At 41.3% G+C, this 24,962-nt stretch overlaps 1 protein-coding gene across 11 annotated transcripts in view; it reads left to right on the top strand.

Annotated features, from left to right (window-relative positions):
- Positions 1–24,705, top strand: part of ANK3 (ankyrin 3) — a 754,092-nt gene extending 729,387 nt beyond the window's left edge. For 5 of the 11 annotated variants that reach the window (XM_056795855.1, XM_056795804.1, XM_056795810.1 and 2 more), the window contains 4 exons: positions 1,665–1,755; positions 3,700–4,066; positions 15,057–15,142; positions 23,241–24,705. In XM_056795855.1, the coding sequence (XP_056651833.1) occupies positions 1,665–1,755; positions 3,700–4,066; positions 15,057–15,125 (527 nt within the window). In that variant the 3' untranslated portion in view covers positions 15,126–15,142; positions 23,241–24,705. Of the gene's footprint in view, positions 1–1,076; positions 1,756–3,699; positions 4,067–7,134; positions 7,186–9,234; positions 9,322–12,653; positions 12,738–12,866; positions 12,927–15,056; positions 15,143–23,240 lie in introns of all 11 variants that reach the window. The other 6 variants (XM_056795799.1, XM_007478282.3, XM_056795826.1 and 3 more) reach the window with 4 other exon arrangements.
- The last annotated feature ends 257 nt before the right edge of the window (positions 24,706–24,962 follow it).

The following is a 24,962-nucleotide window of genomic DNA, read 5'->3' as shown; positions in this document are numbered from 1 at the left end:
TTCTTGGATTGACTACTTTTAAGTAAGTCATATTATCTATGCTGACTCTGACATTGATATGAAGTCATTTCTTTTTAAAGATGGAGTCAACTGGCATAGCTCTGACATGTAATGTTTAAGACAGGAGAACCAAGAGGCAGAAATATTTATTTGCAAAAACTCTGCTCTGTTCCCTGTGCCTGCAAAGTGAAATTTGCATTCTCTAAAAAGGAAAAAGAAAAAAAAAGATTCGATACCCAGAGTGCAGTATTTATTAACAAAGTAATAATAAAAAAAAAAAGATTCGATACCCAGAGTGCAGTATTTATTAACAAAGTTATCCAAGAAAAAAGAAAAAAAAAGATTCGGTACCCAGAGTGCAGTATTTATTAACAAAGTTATCCAAGAAAAAAAAAAGGTTCAGTACCCAGAGTGCAATATTTATTAATAAAGTTAACCAAATAAAAAGAAAAAAAAAAAGATTCGATACCCAGAGTGCAGTATTTATTAACAAAGTTATCCAAGAAAAAAGAAAAAAAAAAGATTCGCTACCCAGAGTGCAGTATTTATTAACAAAGTTATCCAAGAAAAAAAAAAGGTTCAGTACCCAGAGTGCAATATTTATTAATAAAGTTAACCAAATAAAAAGAAAAAAAAAAGATTCGGTACCCAGAGTGCAGTATTTTTAAACAAAGTTATCCAAAATTGTCTCTAAATACTCTTTTGCTCATTGCCTCTGTGACCCTTGATGAATAACTTCCCCCTTCAAACCTCAGTTTCCTTACTTATAAAATGAGGGATTTGGACTAGCCAACCTCTCCATCCCTGCCAGCTTTAAGGCTATGGTCCTGTGACCTTTTATTTAACTAATAGCCTATTTTATTAATTCATGCCCTGGATTGGGTCGTTGGTTTCTTCTGTGTTTTTGTTCGTTTTTGGTGTTTCATTAAATTTGAACTCTTTGTAACTTTGTTAACACCATCTTCGCCACTAACTCATCACGTGTTTTCATATTTGATATCATTTAAGTCATTTTACATCTGTTTTTGTTGTATCATGATTCATTCCAGTTCGTCCCCATGTACTGTCTTCCATAGGTTATCCTTCCCTTCAAGTGGAACTGGAGACCCCCGGTGGGTTGCACTACCCTCCGCCCGCCCCTTTCCAGCAAGATGATTACTTTAGCGATATCTCTAGCATAGAGTCACCCCTTAGAACTCCCAGTAGACTGAGTGACGGGCTAGGAACTTCCCAGGGATACGTAGATGGCACCCTAGAAGCACCTCCGGTGGTGACGGCTGAAGACACTTCATTAGAAGACGTCAAGCTGGACTTCTCAGTGCCTCGCGGAGGAGTGCCTCGGGCTGGGGATGGAGAGGACGGCCGGCCGGACGACGTGTGTCTGAGCGAGCATCCTCGGCTCCTCGAGAGTCTGGCTGGGTATCACGGAGATGAGGAGCTCTCCAAGGAAGTAGGAAAGACTAGAAGCGTAGAGAGGAGCCGTAAGCGGCAGGAGACAGGGGACTCTGGTCCTGAGGAGGAGATGACGGAAGAAAAACTGAAGTCTCTGTTGGAGGACGTTCAGCTCGAAGAAGGGATGGAGTCTGAGGAGATGACAGAAGAAAAGGTTCAGGCTCTGCTCCGAGGGGTAGAACAAGTCGAACGGGAAATGTATTCAATTGCAGGTTGGCAGAACGAGACCTCCACGGGCAGCCCCGAGCCGCCGATGCCAGGGCGCAGGATAGCTGGTGGGTTACTGGACCGCCTGGATGACAGGTATGGATGTGCCCAAGGGGAAGGGGGACGAGGGGGGCTCAGAACCCTTAGAGAAGTGGGAAAAGTTGATAGCTTTTCTCCCCAAAGTGCAATCCACTTGGAGGCCAATTCCAGACCCTGGAAGACCCAGAAGGTTTGTTCCCTGTCGTACCCTGGAGAAACTTTCCAAAGGAAAATGATGTTTACACTTTTGCCAGGATGCTGTGCCAACAAGATGTGTGTGTGTGTGTGTGTGTGTGTGTGTGTGTGTGTGTGTGTGTGTGTGTCCGTGTACCTGTAGCCTTTTTTTCCTGGTTCACTGACTACAAAACCAGGGCTCTTTCCAGTGCACAAACAGTGCCACCTTTAAGAAGGGCACCTGCCCGGGAGGCATTGAGGAGGAAATCAGAATATAATCCTTTGTGATGCTTTCAACCCATGGTTCCATGAACCTTCAGACAAGAGCACTTAGTTGGATGGGAAACACCCAGGAGACAACTAATGCCTTCAGGCCCTGCCAAACCCCAGGAGCAGAGTCGTTGGTTTGTTAATAAACAAAGAATGCTTTAAGTTTGGAGTCAAATGACCCGGGTTCAAATCCCACTCTTCTGTCTGACCTTAGACAAGCCACTTAACTCTTGCAGCTCTCGGGTTCTTTCTGCATAATTGAAGGAGTTGTAATAGATGATTTCTGAGGTTTCTTTGCTATAATCTTGTTAATATGGCCCATGTTTCCCTCTCCCCCAGAAGCCTCAGATAATGCCACCACCTACTCCAGTCCTCCATCCCCTCCAGTCTGTCCCAAGGATTAAGCACAGAATGATATATCAAGCCCTGAATTAATCGCTTGTTCTGTAATTAGTGCCCCCAAAGACCCCTCTTCTTTGACCTCCCCCCCAAAAAAAGATTGACATTATAACTAGAAGGTCCCAACTACTCCCATATGCATTTGTTCTTCCAGTAAGTGGATGGAGATCCAGCCCAGAGAAAAGAGGTTCTGGGTTCCAATCTGGCCTCAGACACTTTCCAGCTGTGTGACCCTGGGCAAGTCATTTCATCCTCATTGCCTAGCCCTTACCACTCTTCTGCCTTGAATTCTAAAATGAAAGCTAAGAGCTTTTAAAAATAGACACTGAGACATCCTGGTCTCAGAGAGGTGTTGGCAATAAACAAAACTCTAGTCTGCCTCCACTTGGCATGCCAAGGGTGGAATGAGACAAAGCTTGGCCTCTGCAGGTCAGGTAGATCAGCAGTTGCAAGGACTTATCCCTGGCCACTTCCCCCTGGGGCCAGGAGCCTGGAATCTTAGGGCCTGGCAGAGCGTCACTTACCAAATGTGCATTTCACCCTTTGAGAAGCGCTGGCACCATCCCAGCCGAGTGAGCATCATCCCTCCAAGGGGTCACCTTGGGAGGGCTCAGACTGATCACAGTGCGTCTTCCATGACCTAGAGAGACCCACATCCCCTCCTTGCAATATTCCAGAGCCAATAAAAGAGTCTCCTTCATCGCTTTGTCATCCTCCCTCATTTTGTAATAAAATTTAATAAAATATTATTAATAATATTAATTAATTAAATATTTAATAATGGTATTTAATAGAATATAAAATAAAACCATTAATTAAAAATTAATTAATAGAAATAAACATTAAAAATTATTAATTTAATAAAATAGAGCTGTTTTCCCGGCTGGAGGAAAGCAAGTTTAAGAGCTGGAGATGGAGATCAAACAGGATGAGACGAGCCAGTCATTTCCAATGTCAAGGAAAGCCAGAGAGATTCTTCGTGGCATTCTGGGGTCCCAACTTCACAAGATGACTCGAGCCTTCTTTATTCTTTATTCTTTATTTTTAAAGAGTAAAAATGTGATGTGTAGCAATTCAGAATTCCTGACGACTGAGTTCTTTTTAGTCTTGGGACACCCCAGCATTTGGTAACATCTCTTTTTTTCCCCTCTCTTTCAGTCCCGACCAATGTAGGGATTCTATTACCTCATATCTCAAAGGAGAAGCCGGCAAATTTGAAGCCAATGGCAGCCACCCCGAGGCCTTTCCCGAAAGCACGGCCAAGCCTCACGTCCAAGAATCCCAGAACGACATTGGAAAGCTGAGGGACAAGGAGCCTCTGAAACCAAAAACCCCAGGTTCTGGCCGCAGCGACGGACCGGTAGCCTACCAGAAATCTGTGGAAGAAAGTAGCAAGCATTTAGCAGATGAGATCAAAACCTCTGTGCCTGTCAGTGTGAAAAAGATGAATAGGACTTCTTCCGGGGATGCAAAGCCACGGCTAAACCTCCACGAGGAAGAAGGAGCCGTCGTGCCTGAGCACAAGGTACAAGGTCCAGTTCTCAAACATTCACTAATGAAAACTTAGCTTATTTATGCTCTGCCTCTTGAGAATAACCCTGCCATTGCATCGGTTCCTTGTGGCTCAAGGATTTTGATTTCTAAATCAAAAGTCTATGGGGTTGAGGGACAGCCAGGTGGCTCACTGGATGGAGAATCCCATTTGGAAATGGAAGGTCCTAAGTTCAAATATGACCTCAGAAACTTCCTAGCTGTGTGACCTTAGTCAAGTCACTTAACCCCCATTGCCTAGCCCTTGCTCTTTGGTCTTAGAATTCATACTAAGACAGAAGGTGAGGGATTTGTAAAAAAGCATCCAGGGTTGAAGCTTCAAATTATATGATAATGGCTTCCTCATTGGCAAAGAACTGATCCAGGAGAGAGCCCATTGAATCATCTCTCTGCCCCCAATGGGGAGAGAGGCATGACTGTTTTGGGGACGCCAAGGCAGAAATGGGATAAGTGTCCTGCTCAGTGGGGCTCAATGGTGTGTGTTGATTGGCAAAACCAAATCTAGGATCCAGACCTGACCCCTAAGCTGAGCTCCTTCCTGTCCAGCTCTTCTTAAGAGCGATGTCTGGCCTTTTCATGTAGCCCATCATTGTTTTAGTTCTGTTAATTAAACTCGACTCTGTGGGATGATGGAAAGAACACCAAGCTGGAAGGCGGGAGGTCCAAGTTGGCATCCCGCCTTTGACGTTGACTCACTTGAGTGAGTTGCTCTGAATCTGTTTCCTCATCTCTCAAAATGGGGATAAAAAAGTGACCTTCCTCATTGTAAGTAAGAGAAGTGTTTTGTAAACTTGAAAGTCTTACAGAAAGGTGAGCCATTGAAATAAATGGGCAATAATCAACTTCTAGTATCTTCCCCTCTAAAGCCTCTTATCTTACAGTGAGTGAATACCACGAAGGAATTTAGAAACAGGAAAATATTTCTGCAAGCAAATATGAAGCAGGAATTATTTACCATTGGAAAACAACGATAAGGAACTAGTGAGATTCCTGGCTTTTGGTGGCCTTCAGAATTTTTATCCATTTGTTTCTATAGGTTTGATTTATGAAAAATTGAAGAAAATTTGGGAATTTAAAGACTGAAAAGTTATTTAAATGGTCTTTATTTTTGTAGCATTCATTTTCTGAATTGTTTTAAGCCTTAAGTCTTCCCTTTCTATAATTATTTGCTCATCAGCATCTATGAAAAGGTTTCTTGGAGTATCTCTCTCCCTTGAAGTATATTCTCATATTCTTTGGCATTTGTTAAAAGAGAAGTGATGGAAGGTCTGTGGAATTTGGATATCACATCGGCTCCCTCCCACTTCCTTTAGCTGCCTCTTTCTTGCTCTCTAATTTTTACATATACTTCCTTGATTCATGCATTGGTTACCAAGGAACACACTGACAGCCCTCACCACTTCCAGACATCAATCACAGAGGAGCCCAGAGCCTTCAAAGGGGAGAATGAAAGCTCTCTGTGAGTTTGATATTTTGATCATTTCCTTTTGTACTCCCACCTGGGAGAGAAGACCTTCCTTAGAAGATCTCTTTAAGGCTAATTTATCTACCTTACAAATCAATGAGATCCTTTCCTTTTCCTCCTTTCAACTCCTACAACCCACCTTTTGACCATTTCTTTCCTTATTTGCAGAAAAAATAAAAGGAGATTAATTCATTCAATAAACACTTGTTAAATACCTACTGTAGGGCAGGCATTGATGTAGGTGCCAAGGATATGAGTCCATAATAAAATAGTTTCTGCTTTCCCAGGAGCTCACTTTCTGTTCAAAAGCCACCTTTGATATATGATTCAGTGAAAGAAGATGGGGAAATGACTGCCTAGATATGTGATATTATTGGGGGGGGGGATGTTAGTTGAATAATAGTATGGATGATTGATGATTGGGCTGAATCTGCATTTCTTTAACCATGACTCTTTAAAGGCAGGCCTTTCCCAAGCATCAATTCCTTTTTATATTAGTTTTGACCAGTCCAACAACTTGATAGGCAGCATGGTGGTGTAGACAGAGATCTACTTAAATCCAAGAGGTTCTGGAGTCAAGTTTTTCCCCTGGCACCCACTGGGAAAGTCAATTAACCTCTGAGTACCCCAGGCAGCTTGAACACTATAAGGTATAGAGAAGGTGCCAGACTAAATTGGTAGAGAGGAATTAATTACTCATTACCTGGGAGTTCCCTGTCTTAAAGAAATTGCAGTTCTAGTACCCATCTCTAATTCCTTGTGTTTTTTTTTATCTATATGAGATCCTGAATAAATTAATGACATGGCATTATAAAAGTTTCCTTTAAAAGGGACTCCTCTTCCAAAACCTTGACAGAGGCAACAGAGAGCTCGTCATTTAATTCCGTAACTTTAATCAGAGACAATTGTCATAATACTAACAGCAGATTTGAAAAACAAAAAACAAAAAACCTTTCATCTTAGAATCAATACTGGGTCTTGGTTCCAAGGCAGAAGAGCAATAAAGTCTAGGCAATGGGGTCACACAGCTAGGAAGTGTCTGACACCATATTTGAACTCAGGGGCTCCCATCTCTAGCCCTGATGCTCAATCCACAGAGCCACCTCTCTGCTCTCTCTATCAACTGATTGTTTGATGCTTTGGCTCTCATTGAGTTTATAGAGTATATACTACAGTTCATAGATATATTTATTCGTCCTGGGCATTTAGAAGGACCCCAAGAAAGTTTGAAGGCAGCATTCTCCTCTCTGGGTAGGACCGATCTTCAGTCATCTCAAGCACCAGAAGATCCTTCAATGAGTTTTCATCCTCATTATGAGGAAGAGCTCCAACTAATTATTTTTAGCCATAATCAATAGATCCCTGAAAAGCAAGCTGCAGGTGAACTACCTTCCCACTCAGATGGAGCTGAGACACCCCCCCCCCCATAGTCCCCACACCAAATAAGATGAGCCTACACGAAAACTAGATCAGCGGTATCTCACTGTACTCTTAACGGCTAGAGCAAGTGTAGACCAGCAAGATGGACTGTATCTTCTCAGAAAACAGCCCCCCTTTTTGTTCCCCTAAAAAATCAGGTTAGAAGTCCAGGTGTGGCTCTCACCCGGATCGCTGCCTGCTGTTACCAGGTAAATAACAAGCGCTTCTCACCCCAATCCCTGCAGCTGCCATGGCAGAGGCTGGCAGGGAAAGTCTTGCCCACCACCCTCTGCCCCTCTTAGTGAGAGGCATCTCTCAGCTCTGTCTCATGGCACAGGCAGGCAGCAGAATGGAGACTGTCTCTGGCCTTGGCTCACCTGGGAGAGCTCCCTCTGGGGCCATTTTGTGTGGCTACAACATCATCCCTGCCTTGACTTTGTGATGAAAGCTGGTCACCATATTCCAAGTGGTGGCTTTTATGTCTTAAAACAAACGTGTCCTTGACTAATTCCGCATATGGCTTTTCTGATCCTTCTGTCTGAGTTTTCCCTCTTGCTTCCTCTTCCTCTCCATTAATCCTACTCTCTTAGAATGGTAATTTTCCTTGGGAAAGGTCAGTTCTGTACCCATTGGTACAATTTCTTCTCTCACAGGCATGTTACCAGGAAAGCACTTTCTAATCCTTATAGCGTACAAAGATGAGCTGCTCACATTGCTGATGTGGTGTTGTGGTTATTTTATCTCAAAACCAGGCTTCAAATTAAGTGGCCCTTTCAGAATGCCCTAAGTTAATGCTTTAGCATTTCAGGTAATTAAGACACAGCAGGAATGCTAAATGCTTCCCATGCAGTAAATACCTTAAACGTTGCTTCCCTCCCAGGAGAGAATTAAGTGGGAGATGAATTTCCTGTAAAGACAGGAAATATGTCACCAAGACCTCCACATTCTTTCCCCCTTGGGAAACCTGGAGCTATCCTATCATCTGCTTTGGAATAACTTTCCCGAATTCAAAACAATTAATACCCACTAATCCTGAACCATCCTGTTCATTTTTTCTCGTTTCCCTCTGTGCCTGCCTGTATTTTCATTTTCTGTTCCTGTGGATTTTGCTACTGTCTAACTACTGTTTACTGGGCCATTATGTTTTAGTGATAAATAAGTATACTTAGATGGGGAGGGAAAAGTACTATTTCCAGAGCCCTTCTCCTAAAAGCAGAAATGGAATCAGCTCAATGAATGCCATTGCCCACACTATTGAACTCATGAGTGAGTATGTTTCTTCTTTACGAGACAATGACTCTCACACAGTAGGCACTTCATAATTACTGGTTAAAATTTAACGTGTCTTCCCAATTTTTTTTATCTATCTTAGGATTTCAGGGAATGCTTGTTTGAAAGAGCCACTCTATATCCATATTTTGATTTTATTAAAATATTTTCCTGTTTCTCTCATCTCAGACCTGTTCTGAAATACACACATATGTAGAGACAAATGTACACTCCTACGTAGGTGCCATAGTTTCATCAATATTGTGCTTGATTTATTAAATAACTTATAAAATAAAATTTTCATTTGTAGAATTTGTAAAATGATAGGCTAAGTAGACTTCAGTGACAAATCCCGTTATACTTGCATATAAAAATAATGCCTATTTTTTTTCCCAGAAAAAGAGTCTCATCTCTTTTTCAAATTTTCAAATTTCAAATTTCAAATTTTCAGTAGCTTTTTCAAAAATCCCAATTCTTTGTCCTAGCTTTTATCAAGAGATTGCTTTTGTCAAGAATCCTGACTTTATCTCTTGGTGTCTGAATATATTAAAAATGATCTCTAAATAGAATTTAGGGTTTTGTGTTCATTAATCTAATCCAGTGAGTAGGAATCATTTCCAACATTTCAATTATTTTTTTGAAGTCCTACAGTTTATGAAGTTGTGTGTGAGATTTCTTCCCCCAAAAATTCCTCTTCTTTTTTCTCTTTCTACATACACCGAAGCTATATCCTACTTCATCATTTCCCACTCCAAACGTTTTTGCCTCCTTAGTATTTTTTATTTTCCTACTAATTCAGGTATTTATTCATTCATTCTTAATTAAGCACCAGATGTGTGCAGAGTACTGTTCTTGGCACAGAGCCTTCTAAACAGAAAGATTTCATTTCCTCAAATCACAAAAAAAGAAAGGAGGAAAACAATTTCTTCCTTGATGTATCCATTCTTTTAAGTATGCTGATAAGATTCTATCCTGAATGCATTTATCAGGATGATAAAGAGAGTGAGAGTTATTCAAGCTCAGAAGAAGAACGGAGGGTCACTACCAGAGTTTTTCGCCGACGTTTGATTATAAAGGTATCGCGCAGTTGGATTGGTGTGGGGGATTCTGCTGGACTTGACTGAAATTCCTTCCCAGTAGATTTTGATTTTTAGCATGGCTTGCTTTGTTTAAATGGTTAGGTGAACTGTGTCTGAAGGTTTATGACTACTAAAATAGCCATGGCGGTGTTTCCATCTGGGCCAATGGGCGACCTTTGGCAAGAATGGAGTATCTTGAGAAGGCATCGGCGAGTGGATTACGCATATTTGTCAAGGTGTGCTAGAGTGCATGAGCAACTAATCCGTCTTAAAGCAAGAGGTACTTAATGAAATTCTGGGCTGGTGTCCCAAAATGCCTGCCCAAGGACGCAAGGAGAATACAACCTTCTCTTCCTGGTCCCAAATCCCTATTTCTTATACTTCCAGCTTGAGGCATTCACTCACTAATTACAGGCTTATGGAAAAATAATGGAGGAGTCCTGGGAAGTGCCAGAAGGAAAGTCAAGTCAACTTTATATGTATATGTGTTTGGGGGGTGTATATGCTTTTATATGAATATATATATGTATTCTTTACATTTGTATCTTATGTGAAACTGGACAGTGATCAGGAGGGGATGAGAGGCACACTTGGCCATAAGAAACCTAAAGTCATCCAAACCTGGATGCTGTTAGAATTCCATTTTAAGATGTCGTGGATGGATCTTGCTCCATTTAGAGACTACCTGGACTTTGTCCTTGAACATACCAAGCCCCAGTGAACTGCTTCTTCCAGCCTAGAGTTGGCCAAATGGCCTTTCCCATATCCCTTTTGATGTCATGGATTAGAGAATGTGGGGAAGTGAGGATGGTTTTCAATGAAGCTCTGTGTAAAATAATGGATGGTATTCCTAGATATGCAAATATGGGCGTGTGTATATGTGTGTCAAAATAAACACATATGTGTATAAGTATGTGTGTGTATGTACACACAGGGATCCTCATGGACAGATTCCTTTCCTTTTCCTATATATACTTATATACCTATATATCTATATATGAAACATCAGTTATTATATATTTCATATATATATTATTATTATTGTAGTCTCTCGGTAACCGAGGATGACGATTGTTTTTGTGCGTTTTTGTGCACAAAGACACCTGTGCATGAAGATTAAAGTGGAAAAGTCGATGCACAGAGACAGTCCCACTCTCTTGGCGTTGGAAGCCTGGGTCCAGTGGCACAAAAAGTCATTGCACCTGGAGACTTCCTCAGCTGCATTGGATGGCCATGTTGTCTTTTGTGCTCCATCACGCCCTGAGCACTCCACAGTGCTTTGCTGCATCGCCCTCTCAGCCGTTGAACCTTCTTATTGGTTTCTTCTGCCTGTTCAACCGAAGCAGTCTTCACATGCTGGGTGAGCAAAGCCCTGGTTCACCAGGGGTCGATGACGACCCAATGGCTACCCTCACAAGGTTTAGCCAGCTTGTTGAAGCCATTGCCCAGGGTGTGGCCGCTGCCTCATGCTAGCAGCTACTGGGAGCCACCAGTGAGATCTGGGTGTCAGGTGAGAGTCGGCACGACAAGCCCTCCATACCTCATATACATATATACATATATATGAGAATCTAATCTCTCCATCAGGATCCCTGCAATCACATAGCAACCTAGTTTTCAAATGTATTATCCTTGTTTGATTGTATATTTATTTATTTTGATAAATAGTTCCCAAATTACATCTTAATCCGGCTTGGACTACATCCACACCCATATCTGTACACCTGGGTCACCTGTGGGACGTTTCTCTTCTAGCTGACTTTACAAGGGATTACTCACCGAGAGCTGGTTCCATACTGGAAGCAGTAGAATTTGCTGGGTGCTGATTTTTATGAAGGGTAAATAAATAAAAGGAGGCAGTGCTCCAGATTTGCCCTTGGACAGTGGATTCTTTCAAAGACTTCTAGAATAATACAAGAGAAAATAAGTCATCCTCTGAAATCTTACCGGAGAAGAAAAATATCCTGGGGGATCCCCAATTACCCCGAGATTAGATAAGGTATCCCTACACCCTCAGGAGTCATATGTGCACACAACCAATGGTTAGTGTCTAAATTACCTAGTTTTATCATATTAAACCATAGTGGGACACTTCAAAAAATTAGGATTTTGAACTGGAAGGAGCCATCGGAGGTCATCTCATGAAGAAGAGTCACAGCAATAAAAGGTCTTACCCAAAGTGACTCACTTAAAAAACCGTGTAGTACAATGTCAGGGTCTCTAAATCCTGCTCTCCCCTACCCTTTCTCTTCTCTCTACTCCCTGCTCCTAGTAAAGGGCCTGGCACATAGTAGATGGGTAATAAATGCCCATTGAGCGCCATAACTGTAAAGCACTTTGCCACCTTGTAGGGATATAGAAATGTCCATTGTAATAATAAAGTAATAATATAAAATAAAATAAAAAAGTAAAAAAGTAATAGTCATTCAAAGGTTAAATAATTCCCAGGATACAATTTCTGAAACCATTACAAGTTTTCTTTGGAATCTTTAGAACCTATTTAGTTCTGACTCTTTTCAGCTTAATATGTACTTTTCATCGAGAGAAAAAAAAATTTAAGTGAAAAAATCAATAGGACCACATCCTATAAGAAAAAAAATACAAAACCAGCTTTTTACAGTATCGTAGACTAACTTATCACAACGACAGTAAAGTTTCTGTTCAAAGGCATGATTCAAACTCCAGTTCTAGTTGGAGTTGTTCGACGTTTTCTCCCCTTTACCAATGAGGCATGGTGGCAGGAGAGTGGGATGGAGGGGGTGTCAGGAACTATGGGACCAAATCCCAATTCTCCCAGGATCTTTCGGTCTACAGATCATGACTCATTTTTTCTGGACCTCTGTTCCCTTGTCTGCCAAATGAGGGGGTTGGAGCTCCCCGATTTCTACGGTCTCTCTCAGCTCTGTGTATTGAGTCTGGTTGTCTCGTGGGTTTCTAAGGACCTCTCTAGATTCATCATTCTCCAATTTTGTGCCCCCACCCAATTTGATATCCCTACTTTCTGTGGCTAATACGTGCATGTTTTCAGTGCTGCCTGCAGTCATGTAACCAGACTCAACATTCTAACATTGCTGAAATGTTCCATGATGCTTACAGAGTGGGGAGATCTTCCCAGTGCTCAATCAGTGGCTTCCCAGAACCACTTTGTGTGCTATAAATATGGGGTCAGTGGCTTCATATTTTTTTTTCCTCTGGAGCATTAAATGCATCTTCTTTCCTATCTTATTTCTTAAAAATCTGGCAGCGCATGTGTTTGGCGTATGGAGTGATGTAGACCTCACAGAGTACCGAATTGGTTCGGTTGCTAACCTCTATGCCACGTTCTTTAGGGAGAGGAAGCAAAAAACATTCCCAGCGAGTCTGTGACAGAAGAACAGTTTACTGATGAAGAAGGCACCATCATCACGAGAAAAGTAATGGCTGTTGGGAGTTTTATACTGCTCAGATTTTGTGCATTCCAAGAAACTGCTTGACTTCTTTTTTCTGTTTTGTCTTTGTAAATGGGGGAAAAAAAATCTCTTGTCCCTTATTGATCCCCACAGATCACGCGGAAAGTAGTAAGACGTATCGCTTTACCACAAGAGTGGACATTTGATGACATGGTAATGGCAGCGCTTGGCCAAAAGGAGGGGAACCAGAGGACTAATTAAAGGCTGTGTGAATGACCTGTCCATGTGACTAAAAGACTGGGCATCCCTGGTGTGGCAGAATGAAATTGTTTTACCTATGTCATGTTGCACCTTTGACAAGGGAAGCAGGAATGGGCTTTTTGCTGAAAGTTCTCCCAGAATTCCATCTGCTTTCCAGCTGAAGACAGAAAGATGGAATTCTTTTCTTTTTAATTTCCATTAAGTTGTTTGGGCTGTTCTTGTGTGTGCTTAGGATAGTTCCTGGCGAAGATCAGGCTGATTGATTAATTGCTAATGTAGCCATTGAGCTTAGCACCTTCTTCCCCAGCAACTTTTACTCGGAATTTACATAAAAGGAAATCCTGAGTTTCATAAGTTTCATAAGAAACTAGGACTTCAGTGCTAGTAAATTCTGAATTGAATTCGTGTTATTCCCTCTATATTCCCAAGGGTAGATAGAATGATATGAAGCATCCTACCGCATAAGTTAAACCAAACAGAGATGGATGGACAAACAAAGACCGATGGATGGACGCTCCATCTTCAAAGCACCTGACAGTTGAACTTGGCCTCTCTCCCTGCCACAGAAAAGTGGAGCCCCATTTCTCAGTTAAACTGTATCCATGGCTTCCTTTCATACCTTCCTTTTCTCATGGCGCCATCTTTTTCTCAGCTTCCTAGAAATGAGATTTCATACGGAAATCCCAAGAAGGCAAACCCTTCTCATTGCACATGTTGAAACTTCTTCAACTTGTGGTCTTACATAGTCCTAATCTTAGGTCTGGGAATTTAAGTTGTTGGTTTGGGTTTTAAATTTGGTTAACTATATTTCAATATACGTGTCTCTCTTTGTCATCCCTTCTATTTTCTTTGATTCATTTATAAATAGTATTTGGAGAAGAAGGTCCATAAGCTTCTCCATACTGCTACGAATATTTGTCCGACAAAGGAGATTAAGAAGTCCTGTCTTGGGGAATTGACTGAGATACAAGGATTTTAAGGTTCACTCTGCCAGGATATGCCAGAGGGAGCAGCACTTGGGGCCAGGTCTCCCGGACTCCAAAGGCAGCTCTTTATCTATCCTTAATGCTTCTCCATATACTGTCCCCATGCAGATGAAATGATAAATACTAAAGGAGGTCGGGGAAGGCTATATTGACTCTACAGTGAACGAACAGTGAACTTGTCACTGAAGACTGGGGGGAATAAATGACTAAATTTTCCCTAGCAATATTGTAGAAAGTGAGTTATTCTGAAACATGCCATTTGGTGAGAGGCCCTGTGTTACTAGAAGTCTCACCTCAGAATCAGGAAGACTTGAGTTCAAATCCTACCTCTTAGAACTACTCAATGGGCAACCCTGAGTAAATATTCAGGGTCAGCTTCTCAGTGCCCTGCACAAAGCTGTCGATTGCAGAATTTGTGCAACATTATAATAGTAAAAGTCATTTTGAGACCCTGAATTCCCCATTCTGATGAATAATAGGTCTCTAGAGCCAGGGGGAAAAGAAACCAATAAGAAACAAATAAAATTGGCATTCCGGGAAAAGAACCCTCATCTAAAGTTAAGGAAGAAATAAAATAAAAAGAAAGTTGGGGAAGGCTTTGATAATCCCGTGTGCTTTGGGGGTGCTGGGTCAGATTATGTCCCAAATCTACATGGCAGATTGCTTCATCTTTCCGTGCTACTTATTCTTAATTAGCATTTTACTGAGTTATTTTTCACCATAATAGGAAAAGGTTTCTCTACTAGGTCTACTCCAGAAGACACAATTTGTCAAGATTTAGGAGCTTTAGTGATGGTTTTTTCCCAATTTACTCACGTAAAGAGCGTACCAGGAGTTTTCCTTTCAACACTAACCTACTCACTTTAAAAGAGTGCTTGCAGTAAAACATACATTATTGGCATTTTGATGGTACTCTCTCCCCTCTTGTTGAAGCTATGCTAAACCACTAAGGCAACAGACTGTGTATGGTTTGGGAAGTGGAGTTGATGGAGTGATTGAAACTGCTTTTAATTACCCTAATACAGCCTTGTGGAACTCATAGGGGAGCTCCAAACTTGGTCTGCATAAAATCTTAATGAGTACGTTCTCTTTAAAGCAGGGAGAAGGTTATAAGGTGAAGACAAAGAAAGAAATCCGCCCTGTGGAAAAGAAGAGCCACTCATAACAGCAGGACGGTGAACGGTCAGTCAATGTCCATCTTGAAATTTACCACCCTAAGCTTTATGAATGGGATGACCCCACTTTACCACTACAAGAGGACACAGTGGAGCTTTCCACTGAATATGTGATAGGGAATCTTCCCATTGAGTTTCCTTTTCCTTTTCTTCCTTTTTTCTTCCTCCCTCCTTCCCTTCCCTTCCCTTCCTTCCTTCCTTCCTTCCTTCCTTCCTTTCTTTCTTTCTTTCTTTCTTTCTTTCTTTCTTTCTTTCTTTCTTTCTTTCTTTCTTTCTTTCTTTCTTTCTTTCTTTCTTTCTTTCTTTCTTTCTTTCTTTCTTTCTTTCTTTCTTTCTTTCTTTCTTTCTTTCTTTCTTTCTTTCTTTCTTTCTTTCTTTCTTTCTTTCTTTCTTTCTTCTTCCTTCCTTTCTTCCTTTCTTCCTTTCTTCCTTCCTCCCTCCCTCCCCCCCTCTCTCTCTTCTTTCTTTCTTTCTTTCTTTCTTTCTTTCTTTCTTTCTTTCTTTCTTTCTTTCTTTCTTTCTTTCTTTCTTTCTTTCTTTCTTTCTTTCTTTCTTTCTTTCTTTCTTTCTTTCTTTCTTTCTTTCTTTCTTCCTTCCTTTCTTCCTTTCTTCCTTTCTTCCTTCCTTCCTCCCTCCCTCCCCCCCCCTCTCTCTCTCTTTCTTTCTTTCTTTCTTTCTTTCTTTCTTTCTTTCTTTCTTTCTTTCTTTCTTTCTTTCTTTCTTTCTTTCTTTCTTTCTTTCTCTTGATTCTTCTTTTCCAGGAAAAGCAAAACAATATTACTATGACTTCACTCAATCATATCAGTGCTCACATATTTATTCCATTACCATCTGAGCCCTTTAATGTCTGTCATTTGTTTCACAGCTTATCAACTGTCTCCTTCCAAATTAGACACACATCTCTAAGAACAAATGATATGTGTCCAAAGAGATGGAATTGCTGCTTTCTTAGTAGTTCTCTTCTTTCAGGGATCTGCTGCTTGTTGCAGACAGATCTAGTTGCCTTGTAAAATCTAGCAGGCAACAGACTAAATTTGCTCACCCATAATTCCTAAGAAATGGTTTGAATCAATTTGCCCTTTGGCATTTTTGTAGACCAGCAGTCAAAAGCTTAATTTCTACTGAAATAAAACTAGTTCTGACTGCAAATCAAATTTTCATTGAGATCCCTTTGTGCTTTTTTCAAAAAAATAACCCTCATCTTCCATTTTAGAGTCAATACTGTGTATTGGTTCCAAGGAAAAAGAGTGGTAAGGGCTAGGAAATGGGGGTTAAGTGACTTGCTGGGGGTCACACAGGAAGTTTCAGAGGTCAGATTTGAACCTAGGACCTCCTTTCTCTAGACATAGCTCTCAATCTATTGAGCCATCTAGCTGACCCCTTTTCATTTCATTTGAGCATTTGTTACTGCTATTATATGTGGCATGATTTTGTACAATGTCATTTATTACACAATTAAGTTATTGTTCATAATAAGAATACGAACGGGAACTGGACCTGTGATTTCATTAATAGAGGAAACTCCCAGATGAGAAAACTCCTTTAGCATCTTCTTTGCAAGTAATCATCTTAGTTGCCTGAACACTAAGAGGTTGTCATTTGCCCAGGGTAACACAGAAAATAAGTGTCAGAAGCAAAATTTGAACCCAGATCTTCCTAACTACAGCCTCAATCCATTGTGCCCCACTATCCACTCATACTGCATCCCATATCAATAAGTGCTTCATAGATGCTTATTGCCTAACTCTTACTGCCCCATATGATACCATTTTTTGAATGGACTCAACTGGAATGTTCATAAGTATCTCTTGTTGTCTGAACCGCCATAGAATTGCTTTGTCCTTCAGAGGGACTCCGTGAGTTCTTTTCTTTTCAACCCCAACTCTACCTTCCCCATGAATATCGTTTCTCCCTTTGGCAGAGCTGAACAACTGTGCTCTGTTAGAACCAGAGGGTAAACCAAGTCAGCACCAATTTCAGTCTTGAAAGTAAAAAGTAGCCTCAGGAGTTCCATGAAGGAATAGCAAGAACAGAGCAGACAGACTTGAAGTGGAACCTGACACTTTCCCTGAGGGTTCCCAGGATTCTAGCCCAGGAGTATTGCCTGTAATGTCAAAATGCTGAATGGGGGCCCTAGAGAAAAATCAACACACTGGTAAAGTTGTCAGAGCTTCAATAGCTCAACTGGCTGCCTTTGTGTGGGCAGCCATTTTTTTTTTCAAAATAATTGAAAATATGGACATTTATTTGTCTCCAATGATGTCTAGGTTTTCTTCCCTTGATTACAAAACTCACTGCTTCCCATCCAAAGCCCGACTGAAAGATCCTTAGAATGTTGACTGGTGGTTTTTAAGGATTCAAAGTGAGAGATTTCCAAGTGAGGAAACTGAGGGACCCGAGAATTTAGATGACTCATTGCCATTATTGAAGGAATAAAGAAATCCAGATTCAACTCTTGATTCTATACTCATTTTAGCACATTCGTTGGCATACAGTAGGTGCTTAATAGTGTTTATTTATTGACTGCCCTAAAGCCACTGGCCTCATTTGTAGGGAGACAGATGGCCCCAAAATAAATCACTATTGCTGATACCAGTCAAAAGACAAGGACATTGTCCACTCAGCAGGCAGCTGGATCAGTCAACCAGCCTTTGTTAAGTACTTACTGTGCTTTGAAAATACAAAGAAAGGCAAAAGACAGTCCTTATTCTCAAGAAGTTTACAATCTAATGGAGGAGAAAACATGCAAATAACTGCATACAAACAAGATCCACAGGACAAGTGGAGGGAAGGCATGTAGGGAAAAAATAAAGAGTTTCGTTGGACCAATGCTCGGTAGGAGTAAACAAGTATAATATGGCGGCCCCCAAGATAACATAGGACAACACTGAGAGGCCAGGATTGAGGAACTGGTTATAGTCCAGTGGTATTCTGCTTTGGTCAGATCATATCATGCCTGGAGTACATTTCTTTTTTTAAACCCTTAGTTTCTGTCTTAGAATCAATACTGTATATTGATTCCAAGACAGAAGAGTGGTAAGGGCTAGGCAATGAGGGTTAAGTGACTTACCCAGGGCCACATTTGGACCCAGAATCTTTTTTCTCTGGACCTGGCGCTCAATCCACTGAGTTACCTAGCAGCCCCATAGAGTACATTTTAGAGGTAGATGCTGCTTCTAAAGAAGGGCACTGATAACCATGGAATCATAGAATTCAAGAGTTGGGAGAGACTTTAGTGGCCACGTAGTTCAAACCCTACTCACAAAAATCCACCAGTCCTATTATACCTAACAAGGGGAAAGTGAAGGATCTTCCACATGCCAGGATGAACCATGTCCCATAAGGATCCCTTGAAGGAGCCAGGGATATTTGCCTTGTAGAAGAGAAAACTTGAATACTGCCTGCCGTCAGGTATTCAAAGGACTGTCACATTGAAGATTTGGGCTTGTTCTTCTTGACCCTTAAGGGTAGACCTAGGAGAGAGAATTTAGACTTTCTATAAGGCTAAACTTTTCAACAACAGTCCAGAAGTAGGATGGATTGCCTCTATTTTTCTCTTCCTTGTTGAGTATATTGTAGAAGGGATTCTCATTCGGCCATGATTTGGACTAGTAGAATTCTGAGGTTCCTTCTAATTCTGAGATATGGAATCCTAACAGGAAGAAAGGGTTAATGGGATGGGTTGGAAGAACAGGAAAGGGCTTGAAATGTTCACAGGAAAAACGACCAGATTCTTCAAGCTTGAGGGGGAGTCGGATTGTAGGGAGTTTGTAGTCAAAACGTGGGAGTCTCAGCCTCTTCAGTAGTTCCAGTTGATGATAATATTCAATGGTCTACCCATTTGGAATGGGGGAAGATGAAGAGGTCAAAGAATGGTGAAGATCAGATAAAGAAATCATGGAGGAGATTAGCAAGAGATGAGGCAGGAGAGAAAAACTGTGAGCCAGATATTAGCCTCTACATCAAAGGAAGTAAGAGACTGGCCTAGAGGTAGGGAGGGCCAGAGGATGAGGATGCTGGAGAATGGAATGATGACCCAGACTTGAAAAGAGGAAATTGAATGATGGTGGTCGAATTGAAAGTGGATATGAGAAATGAGGACTGAATCTGGTGATTCTGGAATCAGTGAATCTCGAAGGGAAGGAAGGCGAGGGAGAAGGAGCAACTCTAACTCCCCAGAGCTGGCAACTGGCACCATTTTGATCCTGGGAATGCTAGTGTTCGGTGCAGTCAGGGGAAAAGAGATGAAGACATATCTGTGACGATGGAAGAGGGCTTATTCTCAATAGGAGGATTCCATAAGGCATGAAGAAATAATCATAACAATAATAATAATCCACATTAATATCATGCCTTCAAGTTTGCAAAGCACATCTGTAGGATAGGTTAAAAGCTAGACTTTAGTATTATTTTCCCTCAAAACAACCTTGTAAATTAGATAGTAGTGACCTGTGAATTTAGTAATATATATAGGGAATTCCCAAGTAAGGAAATTCTTTCTATCAGTTCAGGTTGATACCTTCTTTACATTTTCAGGGTTAGAGAATTGCCTAAAGCACTGAGAGATTGAATGATTTGCCCAGGATCACACAGTCGGTGGGTGTTTGAGGTGGCATTGGAAGGCAGGTTGGCCTGGGTTTTTTTTTTTTTAATTTTTATAAAAACCCTGACCTTCTGTCTTGGAGTCAATACTGTGTATTGGCTCCAAGGCAGAAGAGTGGAAAGGGCTAGGCAATGGGGATCAAGTGACTTGCCCAGGGTCACACAACTGGGAAGTGGCTGAGGCCAGATTTGAACCCAGGATCTCTCATCTCTAGCCCTGGCTCTCTCCACTGAGCCATCTAGCTGACCCCTGGCTCCCTCTATCTTGCTTATGTTATCCATTTTCTCAGCAAATTCTTTCTTCGTCGATAGTACTGAGGTCAGTTTCCTTTTCTGATGGGATCTAAATTCATGATGTTTTCCTCTGTACTGTAAAAACAAAAAATAGATTGTGGGAGGCCGTTATCTGTGCCATACTGACATTTTATCATAGTAGAAAATTGCAAATTATAAATTGTCAGGGTCCAGGCCTATCCCAGCTCAGCTGGAGCCCAGACCAGAGCTCATGTGTCAATAGTATATGGAGAGTCAGAGTCCATAGATCATCCCTTAAAAGAGCAGCGATCTTCTGAATATTTCTTCCAAGGGGGAAGCAACCAAAGTTTTCATCTTCTTCTAAAAGGTTTCCTTCTTCAAGAGAGTAAAATGTTCTTATCTTGGGGCCAATTATGTCGTATCTGTTCCATAAATGGTAAAAAGCCAAGGTCACTTCCGTAGCTTCAAAGCCACCTGAGATGTCATAAATTTCCAGTCTTGGGAGCATCTGGACACATTCCAGGCTGCCAAGGACGTGCTGCAAACTTGCCTTGGCAAGGATACCTCCCCCAGGCATTTCAGAGGATTTTCCTTGTTATTTTGCTCACAATATGATTCTTGATTACTGATTCTCCTGCATAATTTTTCAATCAGTTAATCATTAGGATTATTGCTCACAACTGATCGCTAAAATATTGATTTTCTAATGGGATTCCATGCAAAGAAATATACAGTCATCCAGAGGCATAAAACAGGAACTAGAAACTGAAACTGGTTCTTTAGATTCTCTTGTAACACTAGTAATATTAGTGCGACATCTCCATGGGTTTGTTAATGCATACCTTAGCGGGAGCCCCAGTAAAGACTTCGCCAGCCCCATGTTGCTCCAAAGTGCTTCAGCTCTGTGTATGTGTCCCTCAGTGACTGGGCTGGACCACGTATCCTAAGGCAGCTCCGTTGGCCAGATGCCCTGAATTCTGGCATGACGGGAGGTGGCACACCACCTTGGGCTTCAAAAAACAAAATGGGAAAAATGACAACAGATTTCAGAAGTGAAAACACCCACCCCCACCCGAAGCACAAATGGAGAAGTGTTCTTTTCCATATTTAGCACGTTTTCCCAAGTAACAGGCAGTGTACGAAAGTGTCTGTCCTCCCCCAACTACCTACAAGAAATGGCTTGCTATCTGCCCTGGCTCTCTCAAAATGATTTTCTTGTTTTGGAGAGTTGAAGGCTACATAAAACCTATTGAGCAAACGGTCAAAACAACTGGCTCTTTCTCTAGCATTGTCTGCAGCGAGGGAAGACAGTTTGCTCTTTTCCTTCAGGACCCCAAGTTGGACAGATCCTACCTTTTCATCCAATGGCTCTTCTGTTTCATAAAAGCATTTGGATGTTTTACTACTCATCATGCATCTCAAACAAGTAACAGGGCACTCAGCTCGGGCTTTCAGGAAAGCATGTTTGTTTGGGGTTTTTTACATGCAACATTGTATTTTTGTAGTCCTTTTCCACTGAAAGAATATTGCCCATAAATGCAAAGCAGCTTACATCAGTAGGGCCAAAACGTTTTGAACAAATATCTTTTCTTATCCTTTGGGTCATCCAACCAATCCCTGTCCTATGTGGTTAATAATGATGATTTCTAAATATTCAGAACGTTTCTCATCAGTTTTGTAGATATAAATATTTTCCGTTTTTCCAGCAGCAGAAAAAATGCCTCCCTTTTCATCTAAAATGATATCAGGCAAGATCTTAACCTTGGCGCATGAGTATAAAAGGCGCAAATAGGAGAGGAAATGAATGATGTTTCCATAAAGAAAAAGCCAGAGGCAGAGCATTGTTGTAGGGCAGATTTAATAAGCTTATGCCAGGAAGAGACAAAAACTCAAGAAAGGGATTCCTCAGCATGAGCTCTCTCCTGACTGCAGGGTTGTACCACCCCATGTCCATGTAGGTCACCTTCGCTCTTTGACACATCTCCAGCCATCCACAGTGGTGTGGATTCTGAAATCAGAGTGGAAATTGCCATCCTAGTGTTGAATGAGTCCTTGATTAGTAGCTGCCAGGCCAGTAATTTTCCTCCTTCACCAAGACGCTTGTCTTAAAATTTTTCTGCCAAGTCTTAATATGTTGATTCATCATTAGAAATTTTCTAGAGCATATATATATGCATATATAATATGTATATATAAGTATACATGTATGCATGTTTATATTATATTTATGAATATATGGTACATAATATATAGAAATATAGAAATATTAGTTGTCTGAAAACATTATTAACCCCATGCCATTAGACCAAGAAAAGATCTTATTAAGTAAAATATATGTGGTAGCAGATATTCATTCTCTGGTTTTTCTTTTGACTTTGAATGAGACCTAAGACAAGGTCATGAGGGAAAGCCACCCTCTCTCTCTCTCACTCCCTCTCTGTCTGTCTGTCTCTTTCTCTATTTCTGTGTCTGTCTGTCTCTCATCTCTCAGTCTCTCTCTGGCACTCTTTCTCTTTCTGTCTCTTCCTCTCTCTGTCTCTCCCTCTCCTCCTTTTCTCTCTCTCACTTTCTCTCTGTCTCCCTCTCTTTCTCTCTGTCTCTATCTCTATCTCTGTCTCTATCTGTCTCTCCACCTCTCCATCTCTGTCACTCTCTTTTTGTCTCTTCCTCTCTCTCTATCTCTCTCTGTCTTCCCCTCTCTCCCTTCCTTCTCTCTCTCCTCTCTCTCTTTCTTTCTCTCTGTCTCCCTCTCTTTCTCTGTCTCTATCTCTATCTCTGTCTCTGTCTGTCTCTCCATCTCTCCGTCTCTCTGTCACTCTCTTTTTGTCTCTTCCTCTCTCTCTCTCTGTCTCTCTCTGTCTGTCTCTCCCTCTCTCCTCCTTCTCTCTCTCCTCTCTCTCTTTTTCTCTGTCTCTATCTCTGTCTCTCCATCTCTCTGTCTCTCTCTGTCACTCTCTCTCTTTCTGTCTCTTCCTCTCTCTCTCTGTCTCTGTCTCTCCCTCTCTCCTCCTCTCTCTCTCTCTCTGTCTCTATCTCTGTCTCTCCGTCTCTCTCTGTCACTCTCTCTCTCTCTCTCTCTCTCTCTCTCTCTCTCTCTCTCTCTCTCTCTCTCTCCTCTCTCTCTTTCTCTTTATCTCTCTCTTTCTGACTCTCTCTATCTCTCCATCTCTCAGTCTCTCTGTCACTTTCTTTCTGACTATCTCTCTGTCTGTCTCTCTCTCACTGCTTGTTTTTCTTATCTTTCCCAGGAGTATATGCTTTTACTGCCAGTATTCAAGAGAGAGAACCATGGAAGAAAGTCAACAGGAATTAGAAATCCACCGAGGAGAATGTGTGCGTGTGTGTGGATGAGTGTGTGTGCGCGTGCGTGTGCGTGTTTGCTGCTTGCACACATTAATCGCATGGTTTATGAGCAAAAAGAAAGAAAGAAAAAGAAAAAAAAGGGAAGAAAAGACACGCCCCGCACATTTTAATTTCGCATGAGCATGGAATCCCCTCTCATTCCCGGGATCGGAGGAGAGCGCACCATTGTGATGCAGCACACACACAAGACACTGACCACACTCTTACCAGCCTCGTTTGACGTCATCACAAAAGATCCCAATTCCTGTGGCCAGACTGGACTGGACAGAAGTGACTGAAAGACACTCAGATGGCTAACCCCACAGCAGCTCGCCTTATTTCTCTTGGACCCAAACTGTCAGGGCATAAACACTGTTTATTTCTTTTTTAAAACATCGATAGTTTTGCTGTAAATAAATAACACTGTATAAATTCTAACAGAAAAATAGAATAAATATGGATAAGGCACTGCCTCTTAGGACACAAACGAAATATCACAAATGCATTTAACAGAATAGGTGGTCCAGGGGGCTTCACCTATCGGGGAGACTTGGGGCCGGGGATGGGTGGGAGTGGGCATCTTCATTGTATATTAGCAATTATAATGTTTGTATATGCAAAAACTGCTAGCTTGATTTTAAAAAAATCTTTAAAATCTGCTGCAAATTTAAATGATTCCCAAAATGAGGAATTCTGTAGTTCTGTGAAAATTTTTCTGCAGAGTACTAATATTTTGAAGCATGTGTATCACCTTATTTTGATTAAAATCTTTTCCAATTTTGCAAACACTACAGTATACCGCGACACGAAAGAGGAGATTTTATCTGTAAACACAACACCCTTCATCTACTATTTGTTGCTGTTGCCAATTTTTCAATGAAACAACCTAAAAAAAGGAACAAAAAAAAAAAGACTACCGTAGTTGCTTTCTGGGGAGGGGGGATGCTAACTGTTACTGCTTACAAAGGGGGGTTAATGCTTGCAGCTTTAGAGATGGGTTGGTGCTCAATAGAAGCACAAGTTTGGGGTATTTAAAAACAAATGAACTGAACAGAAAATATTAGCTCATAGACTGGCAGCACGCTGTAAAATTATTACCGTCTTGTGTACTGGCACTCACATGTAGAATCTTCCAGCAAGCCAATCATCTGTAACCATTCTAACAGTGTAATATTAGGTTCTTAAGGCTGCTGTGTTTTAAGGGGCATTTTTATTTGGGTTTTGGTGAAATATTTTAATTTGTTGATTATATTCATATCAAAACAGCATTCATTGACAAATAGCTCTAATGACATATGTATGAAAAAAAACCACACTGGATGATCTAGTTAATTATTTAAGCATAAAAATAAATTGTGTTAAAACTCTTCACTGATGCGTGCTCTGAAGTCTCCTTACGCTTGCTTGGCCAAAGGTAATGAACCCATCCTGTTTCCATCCATTGCCATCTTTGGTGCACCAATACTACCACTACAGTTTGGTACAGTGGAAAGAGCCCCAGCAGCCGAGTTTTAGGACCTGGGTTCAAATCCTGAGTAACCACGGGCAAAATTCCCTCAGTTGACTCATCTGTAAAATGGGGTTGGACTAGACGGCCTCCGAGCTCCCCCTCATTCCGGGATCTGATG

Source organism: Monodelphis domestica, chromosome 1 (assembly GCF_027887165.1).
Source record: "Monodelphis domestica isolate mMonDom1 chromosome 1, mMonDom1.pri, whole genome shotgun sequence".
NCBI classification, from domain to species: Eukaryota; Metazoa; Chordata; class Mammalia; order Didelphimorphia; family Didelphidae; genus Monodelphis; species Monodelphis domestica.
Note: the sequence above shows the minus strand (reverse complement) of the source record. Positions and strands in the feature narration are given on the sequence as shown.